Source organism: Lepidothrix coronata, unplaced genomic scaffold, assembly GCF_001604755.1.
Source record: "Lepidothrix coronata isolate B3197 unplaced genomic scaffold, Lepidothrix_coronata-1.0 Scaffold39, whole genome shotgun sequence".
NCBI classification, from domain to species: Eukaryota; Metazoa; Chordata; class Aves; order Passeriformes; family Pipridae; genus Lepidothrix; species Lepidothrix coronata.
In genome coordinates, this window is record NW_016690219.1 from 3,079,401 (window position 1) to 3,103,317 (window position 23,917).

At 41.2% G+C, this 23,917-nt stretch overlaps 1 protein-coding gene across 1 annotated transcript in view; it reads left to right on the forward strand.

The window, feature by feature from the left end:
• Positions 1-23,917, forward strand: part of EVA1A (eva-1 homolog A, regulator of programmed cell death) — a 212,817-nt gene that overhangs the window by 77,604 nt on the left and 111,296 nt on the right. Inside the window, exon 4 of the mRNA XM_017812971.1 lies at positions 14,576-14,728. Within this exon, the coding sequence (XP_017668460.1) occupies positions 14,576-14,728 (153 nt within the window). The remainder of the gene's footprint in view (positions 1-14,575; positions 14,729-23,917) is intronic.

The window sequence follows — 23,917 nt, forward strand, 5'->3', positions numbered from 1 at the left end:
GTCTCACCTAAAAAATCCACTGCGCAGGCTCGAAGGGTTAATGACCTTTCCCAAATCTTCGCTCGCGAAGACTGGCCATTATTATTTATTTAAGGTCTAAATTGTCTTTGGGATATCCATTTCTTTCTTTTGCTTATTGAGGAAGCCTGTTGTGACCTCGCTACTGAAGTAGGTGTTTTGGTTAAGCATCTATCTAGGTAGAATGAATGTGAATTTTCTTGCACACAGGTATTAGAGATGCTTTGGGAAGTAGCCTGCAGAGTTTGGACAGGACACTTTTAACATAAAATAAGGATGCCCAGGCCCTTCCACTGCCAGTCATGCTGGAACCTCAAAAGGCCTCTGAACAGATCTAGTTATCTAAAAAGAAAGACTTCCTTGAAAGAAAGCAAAAGTGAAGTTAGTGGCATTTACTTGTACCTTTGCTGAAGAATAACGAGATGGTGCAGTCATCCCCTCCAGCCACTGTCACTGCAGTTATGTCTCTCTGACATTACATTGCATTTGAAATCTAGTGGTTTCGATGCTCACTGGCTGTGTGGGGTTCATGCACAAGGCAAGGTGCTATTTTGGTTTCTCATGGGCAGAATTTCAAGGAGATGGAGGACAGTAAATCATGCTGAAACTGAAAGACCCAGATTTTTCAAATGGTGGGGCTCTGGGGAGCAGGGCAATGGGGGATCTCTACTGCACTAACCCCTCTGGGACTGCTTTTGCTGGAAGCAGGGAAAACTCATGTGGAGGTGTTGTGGTTCACCTGTAGAAATTACAGCAGTAGTTCAGAGAAGTGCATGCTTAACTAGAAACAGTGAGAAATTCAATACCTTTTGTGGTTTTTTGGAAGTCTTATGCTAATCATGGTCCCCTCTGATCCAATAGATGGGATCCTCTGATCCCATCTATCTAGGATCTAATGGACACTCACCTTGCATGTACAGGACTCAGATATGGGCATGGAACTGCTTTTAAAAGTCAGGAGTTTGGCACTTCTGAGTATTCTCTGTGTCTGTAAATAAATAAATACACTCTGTCTGTGTGTACTTTTAATTTTAAGGTATAGGATGTTTAAGGAGATCAGAAATTATCCATAAAATGCTCTATTCTGTCTCAATTTGGGGCAAGTGAGATTTATTTATAGCTTCTATGTGATCTGAGGGCCAAGGTCCATTGAAAGTGTGTAGAGGCTTAGATTTTATTTTTAGTGGTTTTGGCCAAAGGTTGGACTTGATGATCTTGGACTTTTCCAACCTTAGTGATTCTACAATTTATTTTATTTTTCTATAGCATATATGCCTTAGTTTCTAATATACACCAACCTTTGGGAATGTGCTCAAGGGCACAGCACAGGTCTCAGCAGAGCACAGCTACAGCTTGTGGTTCTAAACTTGGAGGTGCCTCTGTAAACCATCCTGCTATCTACAAACTGAGCAGTGAGCCCCCAGGAGGATCCCCCCAGGTCAAGGTGAGGATGTGTTGCTGTTGCACTCAAACCTGAAGTTGTTCTCTGCTGGTGTAGATGTATTCTACACTACATTTAGCACTGGCAGGAGTGGTTTCTAGTGGGAAGTCCAGATATGGTCACCCTGTTCTAGAGGCTAAAAAAATTGGTGAGAGTGGCGATGGGCTGTCCCATGCCACTGGGCCTCAGTGCCAGGCACATTTAATTTATCAGTGCCAGTGTAGCCTGAGATTCTCACTCAAAGCACACTGAAGCCTAGGATCAAGCCCTGAACACACACAGGATTTCAGTCTCTAGGATATCTCTCAGGATCATTAAAAAATTGCACATAAATCCAATTATTTCTCAGGTAACATGCTGATTTGATTTAGACCCATTAAGTGTAATTACTGGGTAGGCTACAGGACCACATAATTAGAGGGAATTGACATACTATTTAATTGGTCTAACATGAATTCCCTCAACTGAAATCTGGATTCACCAATATTATTCAAACAATTCAGTGTTTGTTCATCCCCCTCACTTCAGAGGCAGAGAACTGTGTAAGATCATGTGTTATTGTAAGCTAGGAAATATTTGCTCTGTGTGCCAGACTTTCTGGAGGGGCTATGTGATCTAATCCTGGCTGGGAACAGCATCTGTGCGGCTGCCCAAGTCATGCTGAAGAAATAACTTCACCTCTCTGCATCCCAGCAATACCATGGCAGCTGATTTTACTGGGGCTGGTTGCTGCTCTGGGCTATTGTGCCAGCAGGGATCCCTCTGCCCCTGCACAGCTGGGCTTGGGATGTAGTGGCTTTTTGGTTGTTTGGTTATTTTTTTTGGCTTTGCTTGTTTCAGAAGTGCCAATGCTCCTGAACAAAATGGGGCCATAAGTGCTTGTCCTTCTCTGGAAAGGGAATATTTGGGATGTGTTGTCTGTGTGGCCATTTGCTGGCAGTGCTGTTGAGAGAAGGCTCTTACTGTATTTATGTGACTTGCATGAGTCCCCCACACAGTGCCCTTCTCTTGTCTCCTCCTTTGCCATTGCCATGCTGTCCTGTTGTCCTGGATGCACTGTCCCCTTCTCAGCTCTGAAGAACCTAAACTGTAGCTTCCCATAATGAAATTTTCCCTTTTTGTTGGGCACTTACTCCTTTAGCTTATGACTTCAAGGACTCTGGGAGGGATAATCTCCATCCAATTTTTTTTTAAATTATTATTATTTTTATTGAATTTTAAAATGCTGTGTGAAACAGCTGGATGTGATAATTGGAAGATGGTGGGCATGAAGCCTGCCTGTGTTAATCATCCCAGTGATGTAAAAAAGTGTAAATTCAAACTTTGCTGTTCTCTCTTCTATTCACAAATGTAAGCCTAAAGCCTTTGAAGTTTCAGAAAACCTGGATTGTGACCTGGGCTCCACATGTATCTCAAATCCTTCTGTGACAATACAAAAATATATTTAGAAAAGGCACATCAAGGCTCTGAGAAATGTATCAGGGAAGGAAGTGTATGGTTGTTGGCAAAGGGTGAAGTGCCAAAAGTTTGTGAGGTGATAGGAGGAGGAAAGAGGGTGAAGGAGGTCGCTTTGTACTAGTTTGGAACCTGTAGCTTTGATTTATGGGAGAACTTTCAGGCTGAGAATAAACCTGGACACGTGTTTGAAGAGAATAGGCTTTCATTCTCTTTGCTACAGATCTAATTAGAATCTAAGGGACCCAGTTAATTCTCTTGAAAAGTCAAACACTTTTTTTCAAACATAAGAATGCTCATCCTAATGTCCTTGCCAGAATCTTACTCAGGTAACAGCCCTAGGCAATTTTGATTAGAAAGCAACTGAATTTAAAAGTCAATTAGGAATTAATTCCAATCAGATCACCTTCTGATGAAAATGTCGTCTTCAAATGTTATGCTCTCTATCATACAGTGATAGAGCTGTCATACTGTTCCCCAGGAGTGTCTGCCATTTGGTGAGGATGTTCAATTTTTTTTGCCAGTGGTACTTCAGAGCCTGTGTGAAGGTAGAATACCATTACTGGTGCCAGAGTTTTTCCACCTATCAAAGAACAGTGAGGAGTCATACTCTATGTTCTGACTCCATGTCTCAGTGAATTGCTCAGATCTGCTCGTCAGATTTCAGTTGAATTGTCCGAAGAGTATGAAAAGGCTGTTTTGGAAGGACCACATAGGCTTGCAGCGAATGCCTCTTGCTCACATTTTCATTTCCCTACAACCCATTCCTTCAGTATTGAATCTTGTGTGAGCTTTGCTGTTGAGTTTGATGGGCTGAGGATTGTATCTTTTCTGTTAAATTTACTAAACATGGCATGAAAATCCTCATGTCATCACACATCCTCAGGGCTTTCATTCCCTAGACAGAATTTGCAAAGCAGTGTGAGCCAGAGCAGAGGACTATAGAAAGAACAGAGGTTTTGTAGAAATTTCAGACAAGAGCAAAGAGGGACCTAAATGTATTCCTGGTTCCTTTAACTGGTGATTGATTTTAGTGCTAGGATAGACTGGTAATTCAGTAGTCATCAACCCTTTCAGAAAAGCATTCATCTCCCTTGTCAGACAGGTTTATTGGTGGCAAGAGAAGTTCACTGTATTGTTTGCTGCATTGCTTTTTGGTGGGCCAGGCTTTCCAAGGCAGCACGATGGAATCAGGGATGTTTAATGGGTACATCCTTCTGGTCCAGCCACCGAGGCAACAGAACAAGCCTTTTGCCTCCTGCATTCATCAGCTCACTCTTGCTTATCTGTATTATTTCAAAACTGTTAAGGTGGTGCAGGGAGTGGAAATTTATAAGGGCAATAAAACCTCAGGCAGCAACTGCTGTGGTGATGAAAAGGTGTAAATAAAGGAATGTTATAAATTACAGAGGACAGATCCATCAGCCCACAGCCGGGGTCAGAGAAGCATTAATGCCAATGATTAATATTGTTTTAAGCTGTTGATGCACAGAGGTTCTCAGGAGCTGTCAAATAGCCCTATCTCTGTAACACACTAATCACTTGACTGTCAGGAGCAGGATTAAGAGGAACATGTGATTCTATTGTAGAAAAATGCAAAGATTATTGTCTGTTTAATTATACATATGATTATAATATTAATAGATCAACTAGTGAAACACATAAAATATTATTATAGCATAATAATGTAATTATATTATACTATTATTATTATTAGCATCATTATTTCCTGCCCCCATGGAGAAGGAAACTGCTACTGACCTGGGAGAGTTAAAAAAAAAAAAAATAAAAAATTAAAAATTCCATTTTTTCTTTCAAACCTGATCAGTCAGCTCTGCTTGACATAACAAAGAGCCAGTGAAGACCATGATGCTTCCTACTATGAAGGTGTAAGGATTCCCTTTGCTGGGTCAGGTGCCCAGTATCCAGATGTGAACCACTGAAAAAGACAAATTCTGAAATCTGCCTAAATTACATAAATTCTAGAGCTGTGACTTTTACAGATCCCCTTTGTCCAATGGCACTTAAGTTTTCCGTGGGGTCCTGCAAAAAAAAACAGGGATAAAAATATCTTTTTTTTTTTAAGACATGAATTTTTAGAAAATGACAAGGAAGGGGTAGACTACAATCTTTCAGTGCTGGGGTAGGTGAGTCAATAGCTTTGCCAGAAGGAGCTGGGAGCCTTTACCCTGATGTACTTCAGAAGATCTAGCCCATCCTTAGGCACTCTGGGCACCTGGGACACCTTTCTGTGCTGATGATGGAGGCTGTGTGGTGGCTGTTGCTTCAGGTGTTAGAAATTACCTTGGCTGCTGGTGATCTGCAACTTTTCAGAAGAGCAAGAGGTGTCCTTGGAGCAATTAATCAGAACACAAGGAAACCAGGCTTTTAAAAATGAAACCCATAAACCTAAATCTCAGCACATTCCAACGTGGTAGAGGTTTGCAAGCTCTGAACAACAGATTTCAAATTTTTCTGGTGTACTGGTGAAGAACTGTGACAGGAAAAGCATACCCCAGAAACAATATGCTTATAAACCAGACTGAGATAAGGTTGACTTTTGTGAAAGTTTGGATCTCTTATATTGACTCCACAGTTTAAACCATGAGTGTAGGACTCACAGAACAGAGAAGTAAACTTACGCAGTGCTTCTGCAGGGGATCCTGTAGATGGACTTATTCAAGACAGAAAATATAGATCAATTGCTCTCCTGAAATAAACGTCTTCTAGAAAAAAAAAGAAATAGAGAGGAGTGAATCTTCTCTGGGATGGAGGCACAGAAATAAACTCTTTCCAATACTGTGCATTTCTGCAATATTTTTTCAATATCAATCCTGCATTTGGTTTTCAAATTAACTACACATTTTTAAAACAGGTATCTCCTGATATTTCAAGCTCTTCATCATACTAATTGTGCATCAAGCTTTTCTCACTTACGCAGTTATTTTTCTGACTATTTAAAAGACACTGGAGGTCGTCACCTAATTGTGTCTCTGGGAGCTGAGACTTCTAAAGCATCTGTGATGAATTTTGGGTATTTGCTTACTGTATTTCTCCCAGCTACATTTTTTTTCTTCTCAGGCAAAACCATTCAGGGAATACTGTGCGTTTAACTATTTAGGACTGTAGTGAACTAGCTTTTAATTTACTAGGCCTCATGTTCACATACTGTGTGTTCTAGGCAACCCAATGGATTATATGTAAAAATATCAATCAGGTATTCTTTAATGTTCCTGTGTCAGAATTATTATCACCATTGTTTTAACATTTGGAGAAGACTGTTTTAATGATATAAGACTGAATTTTCCCTTTCAGCTAGTTTAATAATAACTTTAAGCAGCATTACTCCTAATTTACACCATCACTGGAAGAGCAGAACAAAAGTGGTGTGAACAGTGGTACTAATTAAGTCTTTTTGCTTACATATTTAAGTAACTTCTAGTGCATCCTTCCCATCTTTTCATTGCAGTAACAAAAGCTGTGGCCATGCTTCCTATGTTGCTTCCTATGGTGTAGCTATTCCAGATTCCATGCTAATCGACCAGTTAGTACATCCAGGCAGGTTAACTGGTGGGACAGTGCAATAATTACAACCAGCTTTGGCATTGATTTGGCTCTCTTCTGATATTGGCTAACAGTTCTCAAAAAATGACTACATTTGTCATCTCAATGTTTCTGCTAAATTTCACTGAACTTTAGCCAGCAGGTTCTCAGGAAGCAGGACTAATAAATTGTGAGGCAGAGGCTCAGGCAGCAGAACAACAGTAAGTCACAGCTGCTTCAGAAAATCATCCCAATTTCATTAATAGAAAAAATAGGATGAGAATTAAATTTGTCTCGGGCTCCCAGGTGTTATGTTTAACTCTTGTCTCACAGTCTAGTGCACATCTTTTGATATTGTTCCCTTTTTCCTCCTTAGATAACTGTGCACCTCTGTCCAACAGGAAAGTGCAACTAGGTGCATCTGAACTCTGGAAATGAAATGTAGCAGTTAATTTGCAACACTGCCAGCCTTTTCACAGGAGAATATAAAAGGACAACTACTTCAGACTAATGAAAGTGACAGTGGGGAGAGGCGCCTTTTAAACACTGCAAATTGGATGGGTGCATCAGGAGTGTAATTTTAAAGGAATCTGACAAGGTCGTTGGCAAAGAACAATCTTCTTACTTGTCAAAAGGGTTTCAGACCTCCAAAACTTGGCACTCTTGAGTTTTCAGGGTACTTCTGAAGTTGGCAAGCTGCCTATTTGATATAATTCTGGACTGTCATCTGAGTTGTATCTTTCAGAGTTTCAGATTTGCTCCTGCAGAAGTGAGCAGTGCACGCCATCGAGGGCAGCAAACCTCAGTTTAAAAGTTAAATTAGAGCATCTTCACAAAACGTTTCTGAAGGGAAAATTGAATTGAAATAATGTTAAAAGATATTTCCATGCAAATGTATGAATTTATAACACTTTCACTTTTTTATGCTCCAAATTAAAGTGATGATCTTTTTTACATCCCCTTGAAATGAGGGAATGAGGTAGCCCACAGTTAAATGCTTGTGGGGGAGTGAAAGGAAGGGCTGTACTCAAGGACTCTGGAGACCTTTTCTGTCCTGGAAAGGTTTCCTCCACCCAGTCCTGCCTAAGGGAATGCTGACTGGATTGATATGGATTTATTCAAATCCTCATATGGAAGAAAGGTTCTCATTAGTAGCAGGTTAACATGGAGAAGAAGGAGGCTCTGGAACTCAGGAAGGGAGATGTGTGTTGTAAATGAAATTGGACAAAACCCCAAAAAGCGAGGAGCCATAGCAATGTGCACTGGTCTAAATAGTAGGCATTTGCCACTGGGGAAAATTTCTGACCTATGTTGACTTGTCCACTGATAGGACAAGGGGCAATGGCTTTAAACTGAAAGAGGGTAGATTTAGATTATATATTAGGAAGAAATTCCTCACAGTGAGGGTTGTGGGGTCCTAGAACAGGTTGACCAATGAAGCTGTAGATGTCCCATCTCTGGAAGTGTTCAAGGCCAGGTTGGACAGGGCTTTGAGCAACTTGGTCTAGTGGAAGGTGTCCCTGACCATGGCAAGGGTTTTGGAATGAGATCATCTTTGATGATCATCTTCCAAACCCAAACCATTTTAGGATTCTATAAATCTATGATTTATATTTGGGGACTTGGAGGCCAGAATCCAATTATATCTTCTGAAGTGCAAAAGAGGATGCAATACTCAAACAACAAATGCTTTCTTGAAATGAAAAGTAAGTAAATATGTAACACAGGAATTGAAGCATTAGGAAAAAGTTCAAAGGGGTGAACTGACTGGAAAATATCCTTTTAACACAATTATCTTCTTCTCAGAGTAGTGTAGTAGTCGGTGAATGCTGTCCAAGGCACTCTTGCTTTCTCTGCTTTGAGATGTACTTCCTCTTTTTAATTTTGGGGAGGATGGACTTAGATCTACATGCACTCAAAAATATTCTGTATATCTTCGTAAGGTCCCAGGAATTAGCTGATTATGGGGGAAGAAAAAAATAAAAACAACAGTCACAGGTGATAAGGAAGGGCACTGGATGGGTATTTCCGAGATGAGCTGTTCATGTGCACAACACTCATGTTCAAGGATGCTGCTTAGAGATGTCTGTCCTAGTGTTTATTAGGTTTCCTAGTTCCTGCACAAGAGATAGTAACATGTACTCACTATACCCATCTCTCACATGATTAACTGTGTCACAGGAACAATTTCCCCAAGGAAATTGTGGAGTTTCAATCCTTGGAGGTGTTAAAAACTTGAATGGACATGGCCTGCAGCTGCCTGCTGCTCTAGCTGACTCTGGTATAAACATGGGGGTTGGCCCAGACATTGTCCAAAGGTGTTTTCTGTCCTCTGTGAATTGTGGTCTGGAGTGACTACACCTGTAGTAAAGAGTTTGTACTTCCATGGTTAAGACTTGTTTTGGCTTTTCTCTCAGGCTGACACAAGAAATGGCTATATGGTGACTTTTGCACTCTAAGTATTCTGCCTAGGCATGTGCTGAAATTACCAAAATCTCACCACATGAGTTACTATTATTTTTATTATTGGGGGATGGTTTCTGGTGTCCATAAAAGTTTATTGAATTTTAACTTGTGACTAAAAAGCTGCATATTCCACCTGTGCCACCTGGCCCACTGTGCATCTCAGAGTGGCTGAGTGAGGAGTGGGTGGTCCCTATGCCCTTTTTCACAGACCAACACTAACCACCATCCATGGTCATTTATCCTTTAATTAGGTGATGGTGGAATGGCTGGATATAATGAAGAATTATGAGTTTTGAGGTGAGAAATGTTCTTTGTTTTGGGTGATATGCAGCAGAACAGGTAACAAAGCTGGGATGAAGGTGAGCAAGGCAAAAATTGGGCTAAAGAGAAGTTATTGGCTAACATGGAGTTTAGTTCAGTTCTGAAGTGACATCTCAGGTGCAGTCTGATTAATTTATTTATAAATAGTTATAACCTAGATAGGAAAGTTGTCTGTGGGAAACAATCCTGATGTGAGAAGGAATTGGGCAAAACCATCTCTGTTTCCTACAAAATTACTTACTTTGCTCAGATCCTCAGTTCTAAGATTGAAATCCTTTAGGATTTTGTGAGGAAAACAGATTTCTCTTCAAATGTATTACCAGTTCTTTGATCTGGGAAATAGGGTCAGCTATTATGCACTGATTATGTGAAGTATGCATATTTTAATTAGCAAAATTTCATAATTTTTTCCACAAGTTCTGTTTAAAAATATGATTTTAGGCAAGGTAGAACTCTGGCAATAATGCATTCCATCACTTTGTTAGACACAAAATCTTTTGAGGATCTTTTATCTCTAAGGTCTTGAAGGGATTGAGGCAATTGACATTTAGTTTCAAGCTTCAAATCATGATCATTCAGAAAATTGTTGTGGACCAAAAACGAAAATGTTCTTAAGACACTGGGTAATTGTATTTACTATAGGTCATTTAGGTTAATATTATTGTATGCATCCTATGATTACAATGGGTCTTCTTATTCATTTTACTGTTTGAGAGAGCCCATTTTTCTATTAGAAACATTTATATTTTTTCCCATAATTGTCCAAGCTATGTTATAATAGTGTCATATAATGACCTTTAAAAACGTGTCTAGAAAAGCCTGCAGCTGCTCCCTCCTTGGGTTCTCTCTACTCAGTTATATTTAAGCCAGTGTCTCTGAAAGCAGGCAGTAATAAAAGGGATATTATCCTTAGCAAATATCTTAATCATGGTAAATCTCTGTTGCCCTACAAATGACTGCATGGGGGATTAGAGTGGAGTAAGCCATTTGCTGAATATCACTGCCACCTTTCAGAGGCCATTTAAGCGTGTTTAATTTTTCAGGGTGAAACATGAAACCCACTAATACAAATGTTTGCGTTTGGCCTGAATTATATCCAGACTGTAACAGTTAGAGCAGGCTTAGGACCAGATTGTGAGTGATCTGTAGGAGGCCAGTTCTGCTTGGGAGAGTGAGAGAGAAAAATGCACATTCGTTCCCAGTCCCAGCTCTCTTATGTCACTTGCACTGCCTCGGTTCTTTTCAATATTTATGTCAGGTTGTTATCGGTGAAGTACCAGTGAATATATGGAGGATGCTTAGCTCTGTATTTTTTTAGTATCAGTCACAATCCTTACTGTTGTCCAGTGCCTGAGAGCCACCAGTGTCTGACTTTTGCTCACCCTGGTTAAGATGGAGGTGGCAATGCTATGAAGTAGAAAATACTTTCAGAGACTTGTGTCCTCCATAGCATCACTTTCTTATCTGTTTGTTTATCCAGATTTCTATCAGGTTGCCCAGAAACACCAAGACCGTCTGCTTTCCAGTGATCAAGCTTAAAGGAACGTTTTGGGAGACTGAAGTACTACTGTGTATTTCATTCCTCCTTTTTTTCTTCCTTTTTTTAAATTCTTTTTAAGAAATCAGTGCCTCACTGTGCCAGACCAGGCAGCTGCAGCCTAACCAGTTTGGGCTCAGCCAGAACTTTGGGAACCGGCAGCTCCAACAGGTGTTTCCTGAGGCAGAATTTAGTGACTGCGAGGTGACATCTGCTTCAAGTGGCACAGCCCTCTTACTTCACACTGCAGTGTTCTGGGAGCACATCACCCACAAACTGCCCTTGTTCCCAAGAAGTGTGCACTCAGGTTCACCTCCCCAGTCTGATTTTTGAGCCATCCATCAGGCAGCTTCCCCCATAAGCCCTGAACATAACTTCCCAGGGTGGTTACAAGAGTAAGAACTGCAAATGTGAGAGGCAGTGTTTTGTTGTTCATAGAAACATAGAATGATCTGTGTTGGAAGGGGCCTTAAAGACCATCCAGTTCCAACCCCTCTGCCATAGATAGGGACATCTTCCACTAGACCAGGTTGCTTAAAACCCCATCTAACCTGGCCTTGAACACTTCCAGGAATGAGGCATCCACAACCTCTCTGGGCAACCTGTTCCAGTGACTCACCGCCCTCACAGTAAAGAATTTCTTCCTAATATCCAATGTAAACCTGCCCTTCTTCAGCTTCAGGTCATTCTCCCTTGTCCTATCACTCCATGCCCTTATGAAAAGTCCCTCTCCAGCTCTCTTGTAGCTCCTTTAGGAACTGGAAGGTGCTATAAGGACAAGTTGTTAACTGTCTCATAACTGCTGGACTGACCCTCAGTAGTGAATGCCTGTCCATCCCAGTGGGCTCAGTCCAATATTCACTGTGTTTAAATCCCAGTCAAGTTTCCAAATTACAAGCTCTGGCTTTGAATGGTCAGCAGAATTTAATAAATATTCCAAAGACCTTAAATGAGTCCATAGAACATGTGGTTAAGCAATCAGTTATACTTGTTAATTGAGATATGTAGCTAATAATAACCAAATTGGAAGAGGAAATTGAGTTACTGCCTTGTAAGAAATAAGACCTTCACAGAGGACCCTCTCATTAGAGGCTTCAAAATTGCTCTTTTTTTAAAGTTAATCAACTATTTAATATTTCAACCACTTCAGCCAGTCACAAATATTCTTCTTTTCTGTAATATTGGTTTAACATTAACTATGTATAGCTTGTCCTATTGGAGAGTTTTGTGCCCTTGTGCTTTTAGTTTTAATTTGTGTTTTTTTCCTAAAATAAAAAAAGGTCTAATACGTCTATAAAGTTCTATTATACTCTATTAAGTTTTATAGTTTATAGCAGGCTAAAGCTTTGACTTATTTTCCCTCACAGAAGAAACAAAAATCCTATGGGAGACATTTATAGGCGAAGATGAAACCTCTTAGTATGTTCAGTGTAGCATTCAGATGCTTTCATGTTGATTGTGGGTGAAATACTTACATAGATAAGATGGTCATAGAATCATAGACTTATTTAATTTAGAAAAAATCTCTAAGATCATGAAGTCCAACCACTAACCTGACACTGTCAAGTCCATCACTGATTCTTCACAGCTACGTGAGGTTCTTCTCTTGTTACATACTCTGAAGTTGCAGAAAGCTTTTATTTCTGATTCCTGTCACTGTTTTACATACTCAGCTGGTCATGGGTTTATTTGTATAGTTATTGCTGAGGGATGTGTGTTCTTTGCACAGACTCTCCCATGAATGAATTAGGCCTTAATTGTGTCTTCATCTACAGCGATGGATCACAAAGTGTTTTCACATTCAATAAATATTTTAAAGCTTTGAAAGTTTCTCTGCAGTGGGAGAAAAACTAGGATCTTTCAGAGTTTCTTGCAAAAAAGTTGCAGAGTGAGAAGGAAGATTATGTACTGGAACAGGGTCTAGGGTTAAGATTCTCACCTGGACTGTGAAGGTTTGGACTAGGGTTTTCGCATTCCAATTGATGATCTGAACACCAGGTAATAAGCTACTTTGAGGGGGCTATTTTTTGGCTTCAAGCAGGAATTTCCAAGTTGAGTATGAGGAATAATTTTGTTCTCAGATTTTTTTTTAAATCAGCATGTTCCTGTTTTGGTGTAATACATGTTTTCTCCATATAGTTTCTTCTGAAAAAATCTAACCTAAAGTAGAAATTAGCCCTTCTTCAAACGTGGTTTAAGCTAGATGACCTCCTGAGGAGTCTTCTAGCCTAAATTCTTCTATGATTCAACTTTGGTGGAAGAATTACTTTCCATCACCAGTAAGGAAAAACAATTCTTGAACCTAGAACTACAGTACAGTAAAAAAATGTCACATTAAGTGTTAACTGTCAGGATTTAAAGACTTGAATATCAAAATATAAAGTAATTATTAGCTGGTGCTGTCAGTTACTGAATACACATGTATGTATATATACATACACATGTATGTATATATATGTATGTGTATATATATATATGTATGTGTATATATATATATATATGTATGTGTGTGTGTCTGTGTGTATGTTTGTGATACTAGACACTGAAAATCAATACCAGAGAGAGACAAAAATCACGTCTATGCTAGGAAATGATACAGGGCCAGGGGCAGCCTCAGGCACTGGCTGATGGTTATGTGTTTGGTTGCTTGTGTGCTCTTATGGCACAGTTTTGACCTGGTACAACTAGAGGCATTCAAGATGAAATGACTGATCATGCCTGGGAGGTCACCAGGGGTCACAGACCCTTCCCAATAAGCAATCTGGATGCTGTTGTGGCTACATTTATAATGGTAAATAACATAAGCAAGTGCAAGGTCACTCTATAGAGGCTGGGGAGGTTGAGGGTGTATTTCTGGCTATGCCCTAAGTTGGCTGCAGTGTCCACAGACATGCCACTTCAGTTTTTTTAGTCTTTTTATGCCACTGCTTTTTTCTTAGTCTCTTTCTTTCACAGTTGTGGATGTCTAGCTGTAAAGGTTCAGCACTTCAAAATAGTATTTGTTTTCATTGATGTGTTGGCAGACACACATGGGCAGGGCCTATTCTAGGTTGGGACCTCTAGAGGTTCCCATAATCCAAATAATAGAAGAGAAGGGAATGACATGCAGTTTCTTACGAAATGATTGTCCAGTCTTCTTGAGAGATGTAAATTGAGTGACTGTTCAGTGTGTACCAACCTTACAAGAGCAAGAATGTATTTTGCATTCTCGAGCTGACCATTTTGAGAAGAATTTGGGGAGCAGCTTTTGTGTATCTGTGTTTGCAACAGGCAGGAGCAGCTTCCATAATTAACCAATTTAGCATAGCTCCCATTGGATCTACCAAGGGAGAGCTGCTGTGAAAAAAAGGCTTTTAAGAATGATGGTTTGAATTTTAGCTTCTGTGATGTAGAATAAATGCTTGGCACATAGAGGGCTGATATGGATGAAGTACGTTCCTAAAGATAGGCTTTCACCTTCCCTTGCCATATCACCATGTGGAAATCACTCAATTGCCATGCATCCTCACTTATTTGTCTGCAAAATGAAATTCTGGCTATTTAACAGAACTGACACGTGCTAGGCTCAATGTGCTGATACTGTCAAGGGAGAATGTATGATGGGAAAGATCCGTGCTCCTCTAGCAAATGCAGTGCTAAGGCTGGGGTTGTGCTGGCAGCTGATGTGCACCCCTGGGCGTGCGCCCAGAATTGCTGCTGAGCTCACACCACGGGGAGGTGAGAGGGCTCCCACCCTCCCTGCTGGGTGCCCACCTCTGGATCAGCTGAGTAATTAAGTGTTTGTTTCCTTCCAGATGAATACAAGAGTAAAGTAGCCTGTGAAGATGACAAGCTGAGGCTAAGCTGTAAGAAGAGCATGGTGATAGCCATTTACTCTGCTATCTTTGGGAGGACACAAGGAGGCAGCCTGGAGTGCCCATACCAAAACCTAGGGATGCCCATGATTGGTAAGCAGGGGGATGGATTGACAGAGCATGCTAAACTGGGCAGGGTGATTTCATTTACTGTCATCAGGGTAGTGCTGGCACAAAACCTGATCAGAAAATTAAGACTGGGACATTAAACCTGCCATGATAGTGCTCCTGATGTGTGGTACCTTGGTGATACCTGGTGAGCTTCACCATGAGCACCAAACTGAGGTTCAGCTCGATGTCCCAGCCAAGTTATCAAGTCACAGGCTTTTAACAGATACATCAGATTATATGCTGGAAGGTGTTTGGGTTTCTTGTTCAATTTTCTGTCCTCTTGGTGGTTCATACACCAAACCTCTACCTATAACATGAAGGAGCATATTGTCATGTACTATCTGTGACATTGAAGCCTTGATATTGCATTTAATTTTTTACTCAAGTTAAAGCAAGGGAGCAAATTAAAAAAGCAAGTTGTTAAGTTTCATCATGTTATGGTTGGCTTACGATATCTTCAAGTAGCTTCTTTACTCTTAGGCTATCATAGTCTCTTACAGTCAGGAGTGAAAGATAAATAATTGAAAAACATTCACTAGAACTGTCTGTTCTTGAGCCAATGTGAAATGACTTTGAATATTTTAGGCTGTGGAAGAGAGAGCAACAGTCTGCAGTACAAAATCCTGGGTTCAGCATTCCTCATGATCCTTCTCTGCAGAGCTGAGAGGGAATTAAGTGATTTCCCAAAGGAATTGCCTCCAGAGGGGGAAAGGCTTTAGTGGGAGTTGTACAGGGAAGCTTGAACTGCTGCTATTACCTTTGCTGGGATCTGTTCAGCTGTATGAGATCTTTGGCTTCAAGCTGCTGATCCAGTGCCCTTAAGGAGTTAAATGCTATTCAAATGGAAGCACGTGAAGTGACTGCTTGGAAAAATAATACACAGGTGATGGGTGTCAGTAGGAACTCACAGGTGGAATCAGGCCAGTCAGGTAATTTGTGCAGCGTGGGGAGTGCCTTAAAGTTGTGTAGCTGTGAAACCCTGAGCACCTGCAGTACAACCGAGCAGTGCAGAGTCTCCTACCCAGTCCCATGGGTGAGGCGAGTGACAGCAGAGTCAACATCCTTTAACGAGTTATCTCCCATCTCTTGAGGTGACCAATGTCCCTGGATGTGTTTCTGTTGTCCCCCAGATACCAGGGTGCAGAAGCTGAAGCAGATATGTGAGGCAGGTTAGCTTAGACCACTTTCGACTGGTGTTTGGGAGGGGCTGTGCACTGGTTTCTGTGGTGGTTGAACTGTTGAGTGAGAACTTGCCAAGTCATTAAACTGGATGGGTTTCTGAAGTAGACCCGAGCACCCCAGTCCTCTGTCCTTGCTGAGAGAGCAGGAACAGGCACGTACCAGTGACAAGGTACCAGCACAAGGACCTGCTCTTCAGTGTCAGCGTGAAGAAAAACCTTACGTGAAGCTGCAAAGTTTTACTCTTCTTTGCCCAGATGCCAAGTCACAAAACTTGTACTGTCTGGCATATGAGTATGTGACACCAGAAAATGGGATGGGACGCAGTGGAGCTGGGAGAACAAGCAGTGGGGTCTGACAACAGGGCTGCACGTGCCATAGCATTTCCAGTGCCTGCATGCTCTGCTGCTTTCAAAGTGGCCTTGTGAGCTCTACAAATCGGGATGTTTGCCCAAGGAAATGAGGTGTTGAATCCCAGAGTGCGGCACCCAGTCTGCTGCTGGGATGAGGCAGAGCCTTCCTCCAGTGTGAGCTCTTAAATGAAACTAGTTATGAGAGCTGGCTCAGTACAAGGCACTGTAACAACTAGCCATGGATGGGAATGCTGAGGGAGCTTTACGATAAAATCCAACATGAGGTTTTAAGCTGTGAACTGATGCTAAAAATCACTGAGATGTTGGACACGAGCAGATATTCACATGTTTGGAATTGGTGAGGTCTCAAGTATCTGTGTTAAGTCAGCCTGGAGCTGCTGGGGTGCTGAGGAGGTAGGTAGGTAGGTATGACAGTGGCTGGCTGAATGCCCTCCAGGGCTGGGGAGGAGAGATGAGGAACTCACCATGGAGCAGTGACTTCCCTGGGTCCTCCCAGACATTTGGACACTGTGTGTGTAGGGTGAAAGACAGACTGTAGCTGTTGACACTGATGTTTCCCTGCATGCTGGAATCCTGAGTGAAGTGTGTGTGTGTGTGAGCTTAACTAAAAAAAACTGTGAGTGAGCAGGTGGTCTTTTGGCTCCCCATGGTTCAGCTCTCAAATTCCAGCTACTTTTGGGAGTGGTTGTTCAGGTCTCTCCAGCACCAGCTCACAGATCCCCTCAGCATGATGCTGCCAATGCTACAGGCAGTCTCTGCTTATCACGACCTTCCCTTCATCCACCTGTGTGAGCTGACCCAATGGGACAGAGCTCCAGTGATGCAGGAACACAGGAAGGTGAGTTGTGGCTGTAATTAACACACCTTTGAGCCACAGGAGAAACTGGTGTAGGATCCATCTCCAACCAAAATCAGCAAAAAGCATATTCACATCACTTCCCCACAGCACACTGCAAGAAATCACAGTCCTGCCTGCAGTTACAGCAGAGAACGGAGTGGGTTGTGCTCCCAGCTGCCACTAGTAATTGTGGGAGCAGCACTCAGGGTCCTCCAACCTGTTCCAGAAGCTGTGATTCTGCCATGGGCCTGCCTTGCCCAGCAGGCAACTCTGTTCCTTCGGGAGCAGGTGGAAACATCACAATTTATAAATCAAAGCTTTTGCTAGCTAGAGAACATTTCCCTGCACGTTCCCACGTTTCCAGTGTGGGGAGGGCTGCTCCATGACAGCCTTTGATCCCAGACATTCACAGCAAGCTGATCTTACAAATATGACCATATGACTCAGACTTTGTGGCAGCATCTAGTTCCTGTAAGGCAGAACTGAGATATGTTCTGTCTATGGAAGATTTATTCTGTTTGAATTTCATGGGACTGATGATTTGTGTCAAGTCTGAGCCTTGGCAAAAGGCCTTTTGCTGGCAATTAGGTCCTGGACAAGTTTGCAGTGATTATTTATATCCAGGCAAAATGAGCTACTTGATGAGTGAAGGACTCATACTTGCCCCAAAGGTGGTGAAGGTTATCTTTTCTTCCTTTCCAAATGAAAAACAGTTCAGAAAATTTGATTCCTCTTTTTTTTTTTTTTTTCCTGTGGAAGAAATGCACATTTGGATTGAATTTAGAAATCTACAGCTTGTACAGGTGAGGCTTTTAAAGAACTGAGGTCTAAGATGGGGAGGAGAGATGGCCTAATAGAGCATTGCATATATAAGGTAAAAAAATAATTCAATTTGTGTCATTTCTGCTTTGAAAAACAAGACTTTGTACTCCTGTAGAAATGTTAATGAAATAAACTCTACCAACAGTGAGTTTCCCAGATTCTCCAGAGGCATGAGAGACATCAGGTGCTCAGATGGGTCCTGAGGTATTGTGATGTTGCAGCCCTTTTAATGCAGCTATTGTTGTGCTGCTTTTGGGTGATGTAAGGTCCCCAAGTCAGACTTCACACAGCATGCCATGCCATGCCAGATGCATGCTTTCTCTTTGTCTAATGTCTGTATGAATGCACTTGTCATCTTATCAATAGAGAAAGCTATTGCTAAGAACTCCATCCTATCCCTGTCACATTAAAGAGAAAATCTGCAAGATCCCCTTTTAGCTGGAAACATGCTAAAACTTGTGTCTCTGACCGTAATGGGAAACACCCGCAAACAGCTGGACCCCTCCTTGAATGCTTTGGGAACTTTGAAAAGCTCCTAAAGGAATTTGACCTTATTTGTAACTCTCTTAATAAAGCCTCCACTTTGCTGCCAGCATGTGCAGAGAGCATACACAGAGCATAGGGAAGTCTCTGGGGAAAGAGCTATTTACAAGCGATGAACCATTCATTTCCCTCAGCCTAGTGAGCCCTTTGCCCCTTTTTCATGCTGTTTACAGCTGTCTCTGCCTGCATCTCTAAGTTACTTGTTTATATCAAGAGAAGCCAATTTAAAAAATGGCCCCTTCCTATGTGTATCTGAGTGAAAGGTAATGATCTAATTTGGAGGCTGAGGAGGAAGAACTTGTATGGAAAATGATTACCCTTTTTATCACTTAGTGTAGCAATATCTTTGATCATATTCAGGACACCAGACATTTTCGCATTATTTGGTTTTACAGTAGCTACCCCTCTGAACCACAGAGAGTGAGATGGATGTGTTCAGCTGACCTCTAACACAGGATCCAGGACTGCTTCTCAAGGACCCCTATCTCTCTCCATCACATATACAAAAAGCCCAAAGCAATTTAATTGCTCATCCTGGGTAGAAGGAATCTGGGCTTGGCTTTGGAGTCAGTGCAAGATCATGGGAACTCTGGCTCCACAGCCCAGCTCTGGGTCGTGGTGTGTGAGTTAAGCTGAGTAGTCTGCTAAGAAGTGAAATGTCCTTGTCACTTAACATACAAGTTCTCTCCTGTGCCTCTATAAAGGGGAGAAACGGATGTATTTACAAAACCCTGAGGAAAGTCAGATGGTCAGTGGTGCTCTCTAATTCATGGAATCTGATAATGCAAGAGCAGCAAATGAGCCAGTCCTTTAGGTACTCATTCCCTGGCATTTTTCATTCTAATGCTTCTAGTGACAGAAGGTGATCCAACCCAGTTTGTTTTGATTTCCTCCTCTTAATGCAGATGTATATGGGACTCAAAGCAGAGCCCTCATATAAATATTTATTACACCATATAAATAATGGACCCTTCTAGTTTGTTTATCTGTGATCAGATCTAGCATGTGAATACGTATGAAATACATGCAGTAAAAAATCCATTTTATTCCATGGTACTTGTTCCTGCCAGCACAAGAGCTGGTTTTAAGAGACTGCTGCCCCTCCAGATGTGCATTTCTATCTCTTTTCTGCTTCACCATCCATGACCATTTTCCACCCTGTTTCCACCAGTACAAGTTTGTGGCTGTGCTCTAATCTAGGTCTTAATCAAATATTTAAAAATAAAAGGCCCCCAAACTGTGGAGCTGGACTGATGAGGAGTAGTAATCTCTGGCACTGAAGGGGGAAGCAGAGGGGGACTGGGATGGCAGGAAAGGATGGGATATCCACTGAAATCTGTGGGGATCAGATAATGCCATGTAGCATGGTCGACCTTTAGCTCTCATGCTTCATCCTGATTTCACCATATGTCCTTTAAACCAACTGTAAAGCCAGGTCTGTGGGATAAGCAGCAGGTGTAGGAGTGTCAGACCATGTTGTTCCTCTCTAAGGTGCACACCAGGCTTCCAAAGCACCCCTGCTTGTAGATGTGACTCTATATATGCTTCATTTGCATTGAGTGCAGAAACTACTTTATTATGTGTATAGCTCATGATTAAGAACATGTTTTTAGAGGCCAATCTGCTTCTATGTAGTAAAACTCACAAGTATCCAAATTTGAAGGCTAAATAAATATCAGTTGCTGTTTAATTCACATATCATACCTTATTAAATTTAAATTAAATGCAATTCTCATTTAGAATGCTGAGTTAAAGGGGGACAAAGGCTGCTTTCAGAAAGTTGTTTTTCAATTTTAGATACTTTATGTGTTTAAATTTTTGTCTCAAAACACCAGGAGGTAATTAAAATCACTTTACAGCTGTTTCTAGAAAACTCAAACTATTGTTGGATTCCATAGAGTCATAAAAATGATTTATATGAAGTTGTTTTTATACGCGCACAATAGCTATTTAAAAGAAAAAAGAAAGAAAAGAGAAAATCCTTTCAAATGTGAATCTGGGCAAGATCTTTCCCTAAGTTCAAGTTGGTTTTAAAATGCTCTTTACAGTGAAGTGACCCCATGCAGTGATTGTAAATAAAAATTCTGAAAGTAGTGATTTAAACAGCACTAGCATTTTCTGTGATGCTGTTGGTGTGATATTTGAAGAAGTAAAGCAGGCATGTGTATCAGTAGTATCAACTTCTTTAGTAGCTGATTTTATAAAAGATGCCTATTGTCCAACTATTAATAAAAACAAACCCAACAACATAAGGGCAGAACTTGAAAGATTTAAATCTACAGCATCTTAATTTATTTCCATGAATTTACTCTGAACGAAAACCAATGTAACTTGTTCAAGACTGATAAAGTTTGTCTTAAAATTATTCAGATGTCGCTCAGGAATACTGTAAAATTACTGTGATGGTTAATGCTGCGCCTGAGAAACAAAGGTAACGTGAAACCTGTGAGCTTGCAGGCACGCCGTGCTTTATTTTAGGAACCAAGGGCAAGAAGTGACTTGCAGGCTGTATTAGCTGGGTAATCTCTCTAAAAAATGGGCCAGTCCCACAGCTTCTGAAGTTCAGACCTTGCTTCAGCCTAAATCTAGGCACTTGTTGACTGTCTCCATATTCAGGAAAAGACTTTTGTTGGGCTATAATGAATAGAAAGGACAAATGAACTCAAGGACTTCACAAAGCAGTAGATGAATTGAATGCACCATCCCTATCCTGTACTGAGGGAGGCTGATGCTGTTGGCTTCTTTGCTTCTTATCTTGAATGCCTTACAGCCCATGATCAGCTCTGCTGCAAATGAAAAATTTTTGCTGTCATTGCCAGACCAAAACTTCTTTGTTCCTGAGACTTCTTGGAAAACATTAGAAGCTGTCCTCAGATTCTCACTTTAGCTCCCAAACCCCAGAAATGTTATTAATTTGCTCAACTTTACACACTCTGAGTCAGTCTCTGCCTCATATATTTTATATGAGTTCTGATTCCAGATACAAAGGTGATAAGATGATTTAAATTCAGATTAATAAAACAAATGTTTCTAATTGTAACTCTAGGATTTGTAATTAAACCTGTAATCGATCCATCAGTTGCAGTCTCTAAATATGATTGATTTCTTTTAAGATCATTTTGTCTTTTCCGGTCTGCTGCTGAAGTTTCCAAAGTGTTATGAAGTGTATGGTGACTAATTTTTCCTCTCTCTTTCTTTAAAATGTACTTTTTAATGTAAAGCTGGCCTTCTCTGCACATCCTTCTAATGTTTGGATGTAGATTTCCTTTTTAGCCAGTTGTTTTCAGTGATGTTGTGCTGCATCAATGTGAAGTTCTCTGCTGCTATTTGTAATAACAATGATGACAATTTATCATTATTACAAATAGCAGCAGGGAACTTCACTTTTTGATTGCTTTGGGTTTCTGCTCCTGAGCATTCCGCTTTAAACATCTGCTTCTGCACCTCTTTTTAAGGGTAGTCATTTGTTTCCATTGGTTGATTTTCACATTGTTTGGTCTTATGGATACTTAAGTATTTACAGTTTGGTTTTCTGCCTCTTCCACACTTCCTGTGGATCTAGATCCAAGTCACTTCTTGCGTTCTCTGCAGACGCTTGTGTGCCTCCATGGCAAGGAAGAGAAATTCAGTGTATTTTAGTTCAGAAACCATGTGACAACACCACACTGATAAAGAAATTACCTTCCTAGGCTGCTTACTGAGAGAGAAAGTGGACAAAGTCCATCCTTATTAACAGTCTTCTGCATTGGCTTTTAAAGAGAACATCAAACTTGACGGGCATGGGCTGAGCTGAAAATGCCTGAAATTTGATATACTGCACAGAGTACAGACTGACTCATCAATGCTCTGTGGAGACATCCTTCATAGGCTGCTGGATGGCTAATTTTGGCTGAAGCAGAGGCTTAGACACCTCCAGCAGTTGTCACTATATGAGGGAGCTGAACTTTGTATCCAACACAGCTAATGGAGTATCTTTAAAATACATGAGAAACTGTCCAAAAGTAGGAGAGTTTCCCTCCCTCCTGTTTATGATAGAGATTCTCTTGCAGATTGGGGCAGTTTTGAGTCACTCCTAGGTAAAACATGGAAGGATTTAGGCAGCTGCCTCACCTGCAAGGTTGGAGTTACTTCCGCTTACATCTTTTTTTGCCATTCCATTGAAGTTTACTTTCTCTTTTGGCAGACAAGTGGATACCACAGCACTGATTCAGGCATCTGCCAGCTTTCTTTGCAGGAACTAAATTTCTCTCCTCTTAGATCACTGACTCCCACATCTTCCGTTTTTCATTCTGTCCTCTCTGCTTCATTGCTCCCAGCAAGTAACTTTTCCTCTTTAATTCTTTAGCAAGAAATCAGGCTGCGTGTTTTGGAGAAAAATCCTGTCCTCTGCTTGGGAGGAGTGTCCTCCAAGAGCTGTCAATTGTTTGTAAATGACTTACCTCAAGGGAATAGGTATCTTAGGTTGCTCCTTTCACCTGCTCCTCAAAAGACAGCAAGGAAAGCTAGGGGTCTGCTGATTAAATTCGAGATGTAGGTCTGCTCCTGATGACTTTACACTAAGCCAAAGCTTGGCACAGAGTTCGTCTCTTAATCAGGTACCACCAGTCCTGTTCCAGTGCCTAATCACTTACCTCACATGCACTGCTGGAAATAGTATCTCAGGCAGTGATTCTCTTTCTGAAGCCTTTAACTACAGCCAATCATTTGGTCCTTTTGTTACTTCAAGGTTTTATACTTTGTTGGTTGGAAAAGTAGGCTGAGTGCTCCATTTTTTTTTCCCAAATTCACTGACTCAGAGAGCGCATCCTCTGGCCAGTGGGTGGAGTTTTCTTCTTAGGTTCTATTTTGCTTATTTTTAAGTGCACACATGTTAATATTGGGTTGTGCCCCGTGCTCTGCTGCCTTTCCAGATCCATGGAGAGCCTGTGGAAAACCACTACCTGACAGCTTTACAGCATATTCACATGTCCAGGTGTGCTTGGTCCTGCTTGCTCTGGACAGCCTGTCTCATCTGTGCAGGAACCTGCCTTTGCAGGCTCAACATGGCTGTGCCAGGTGAGTCTGATCACGAGGTTAACAGATGCACAGATGCTCTCAAACATCTGTAATATGCCCAACTTCACTGTGGAATTAGTCACCCTTCTCAAAACTAGGTGTCTAAATCTATTTATGCATCCATCTGTGATAGCTGATGCCTTGGAAGGGGCTCCAATCTCTACCAGAGCAACTCAGATTTACCAAAATGCAAAATTTAAACTGTTTGGAAGCATTCTTTCAAGCCCAGATAGGTTTTGCAACCACAAGCAGCAATGTGTGGCTTGGATTTCAGATTTAGATGTATCACCCATACCAGAGAAAAACAAGTAACACTGAGTAACCAAAGTTAAGGATGTGATTAATAGGCATTGGCTCCAA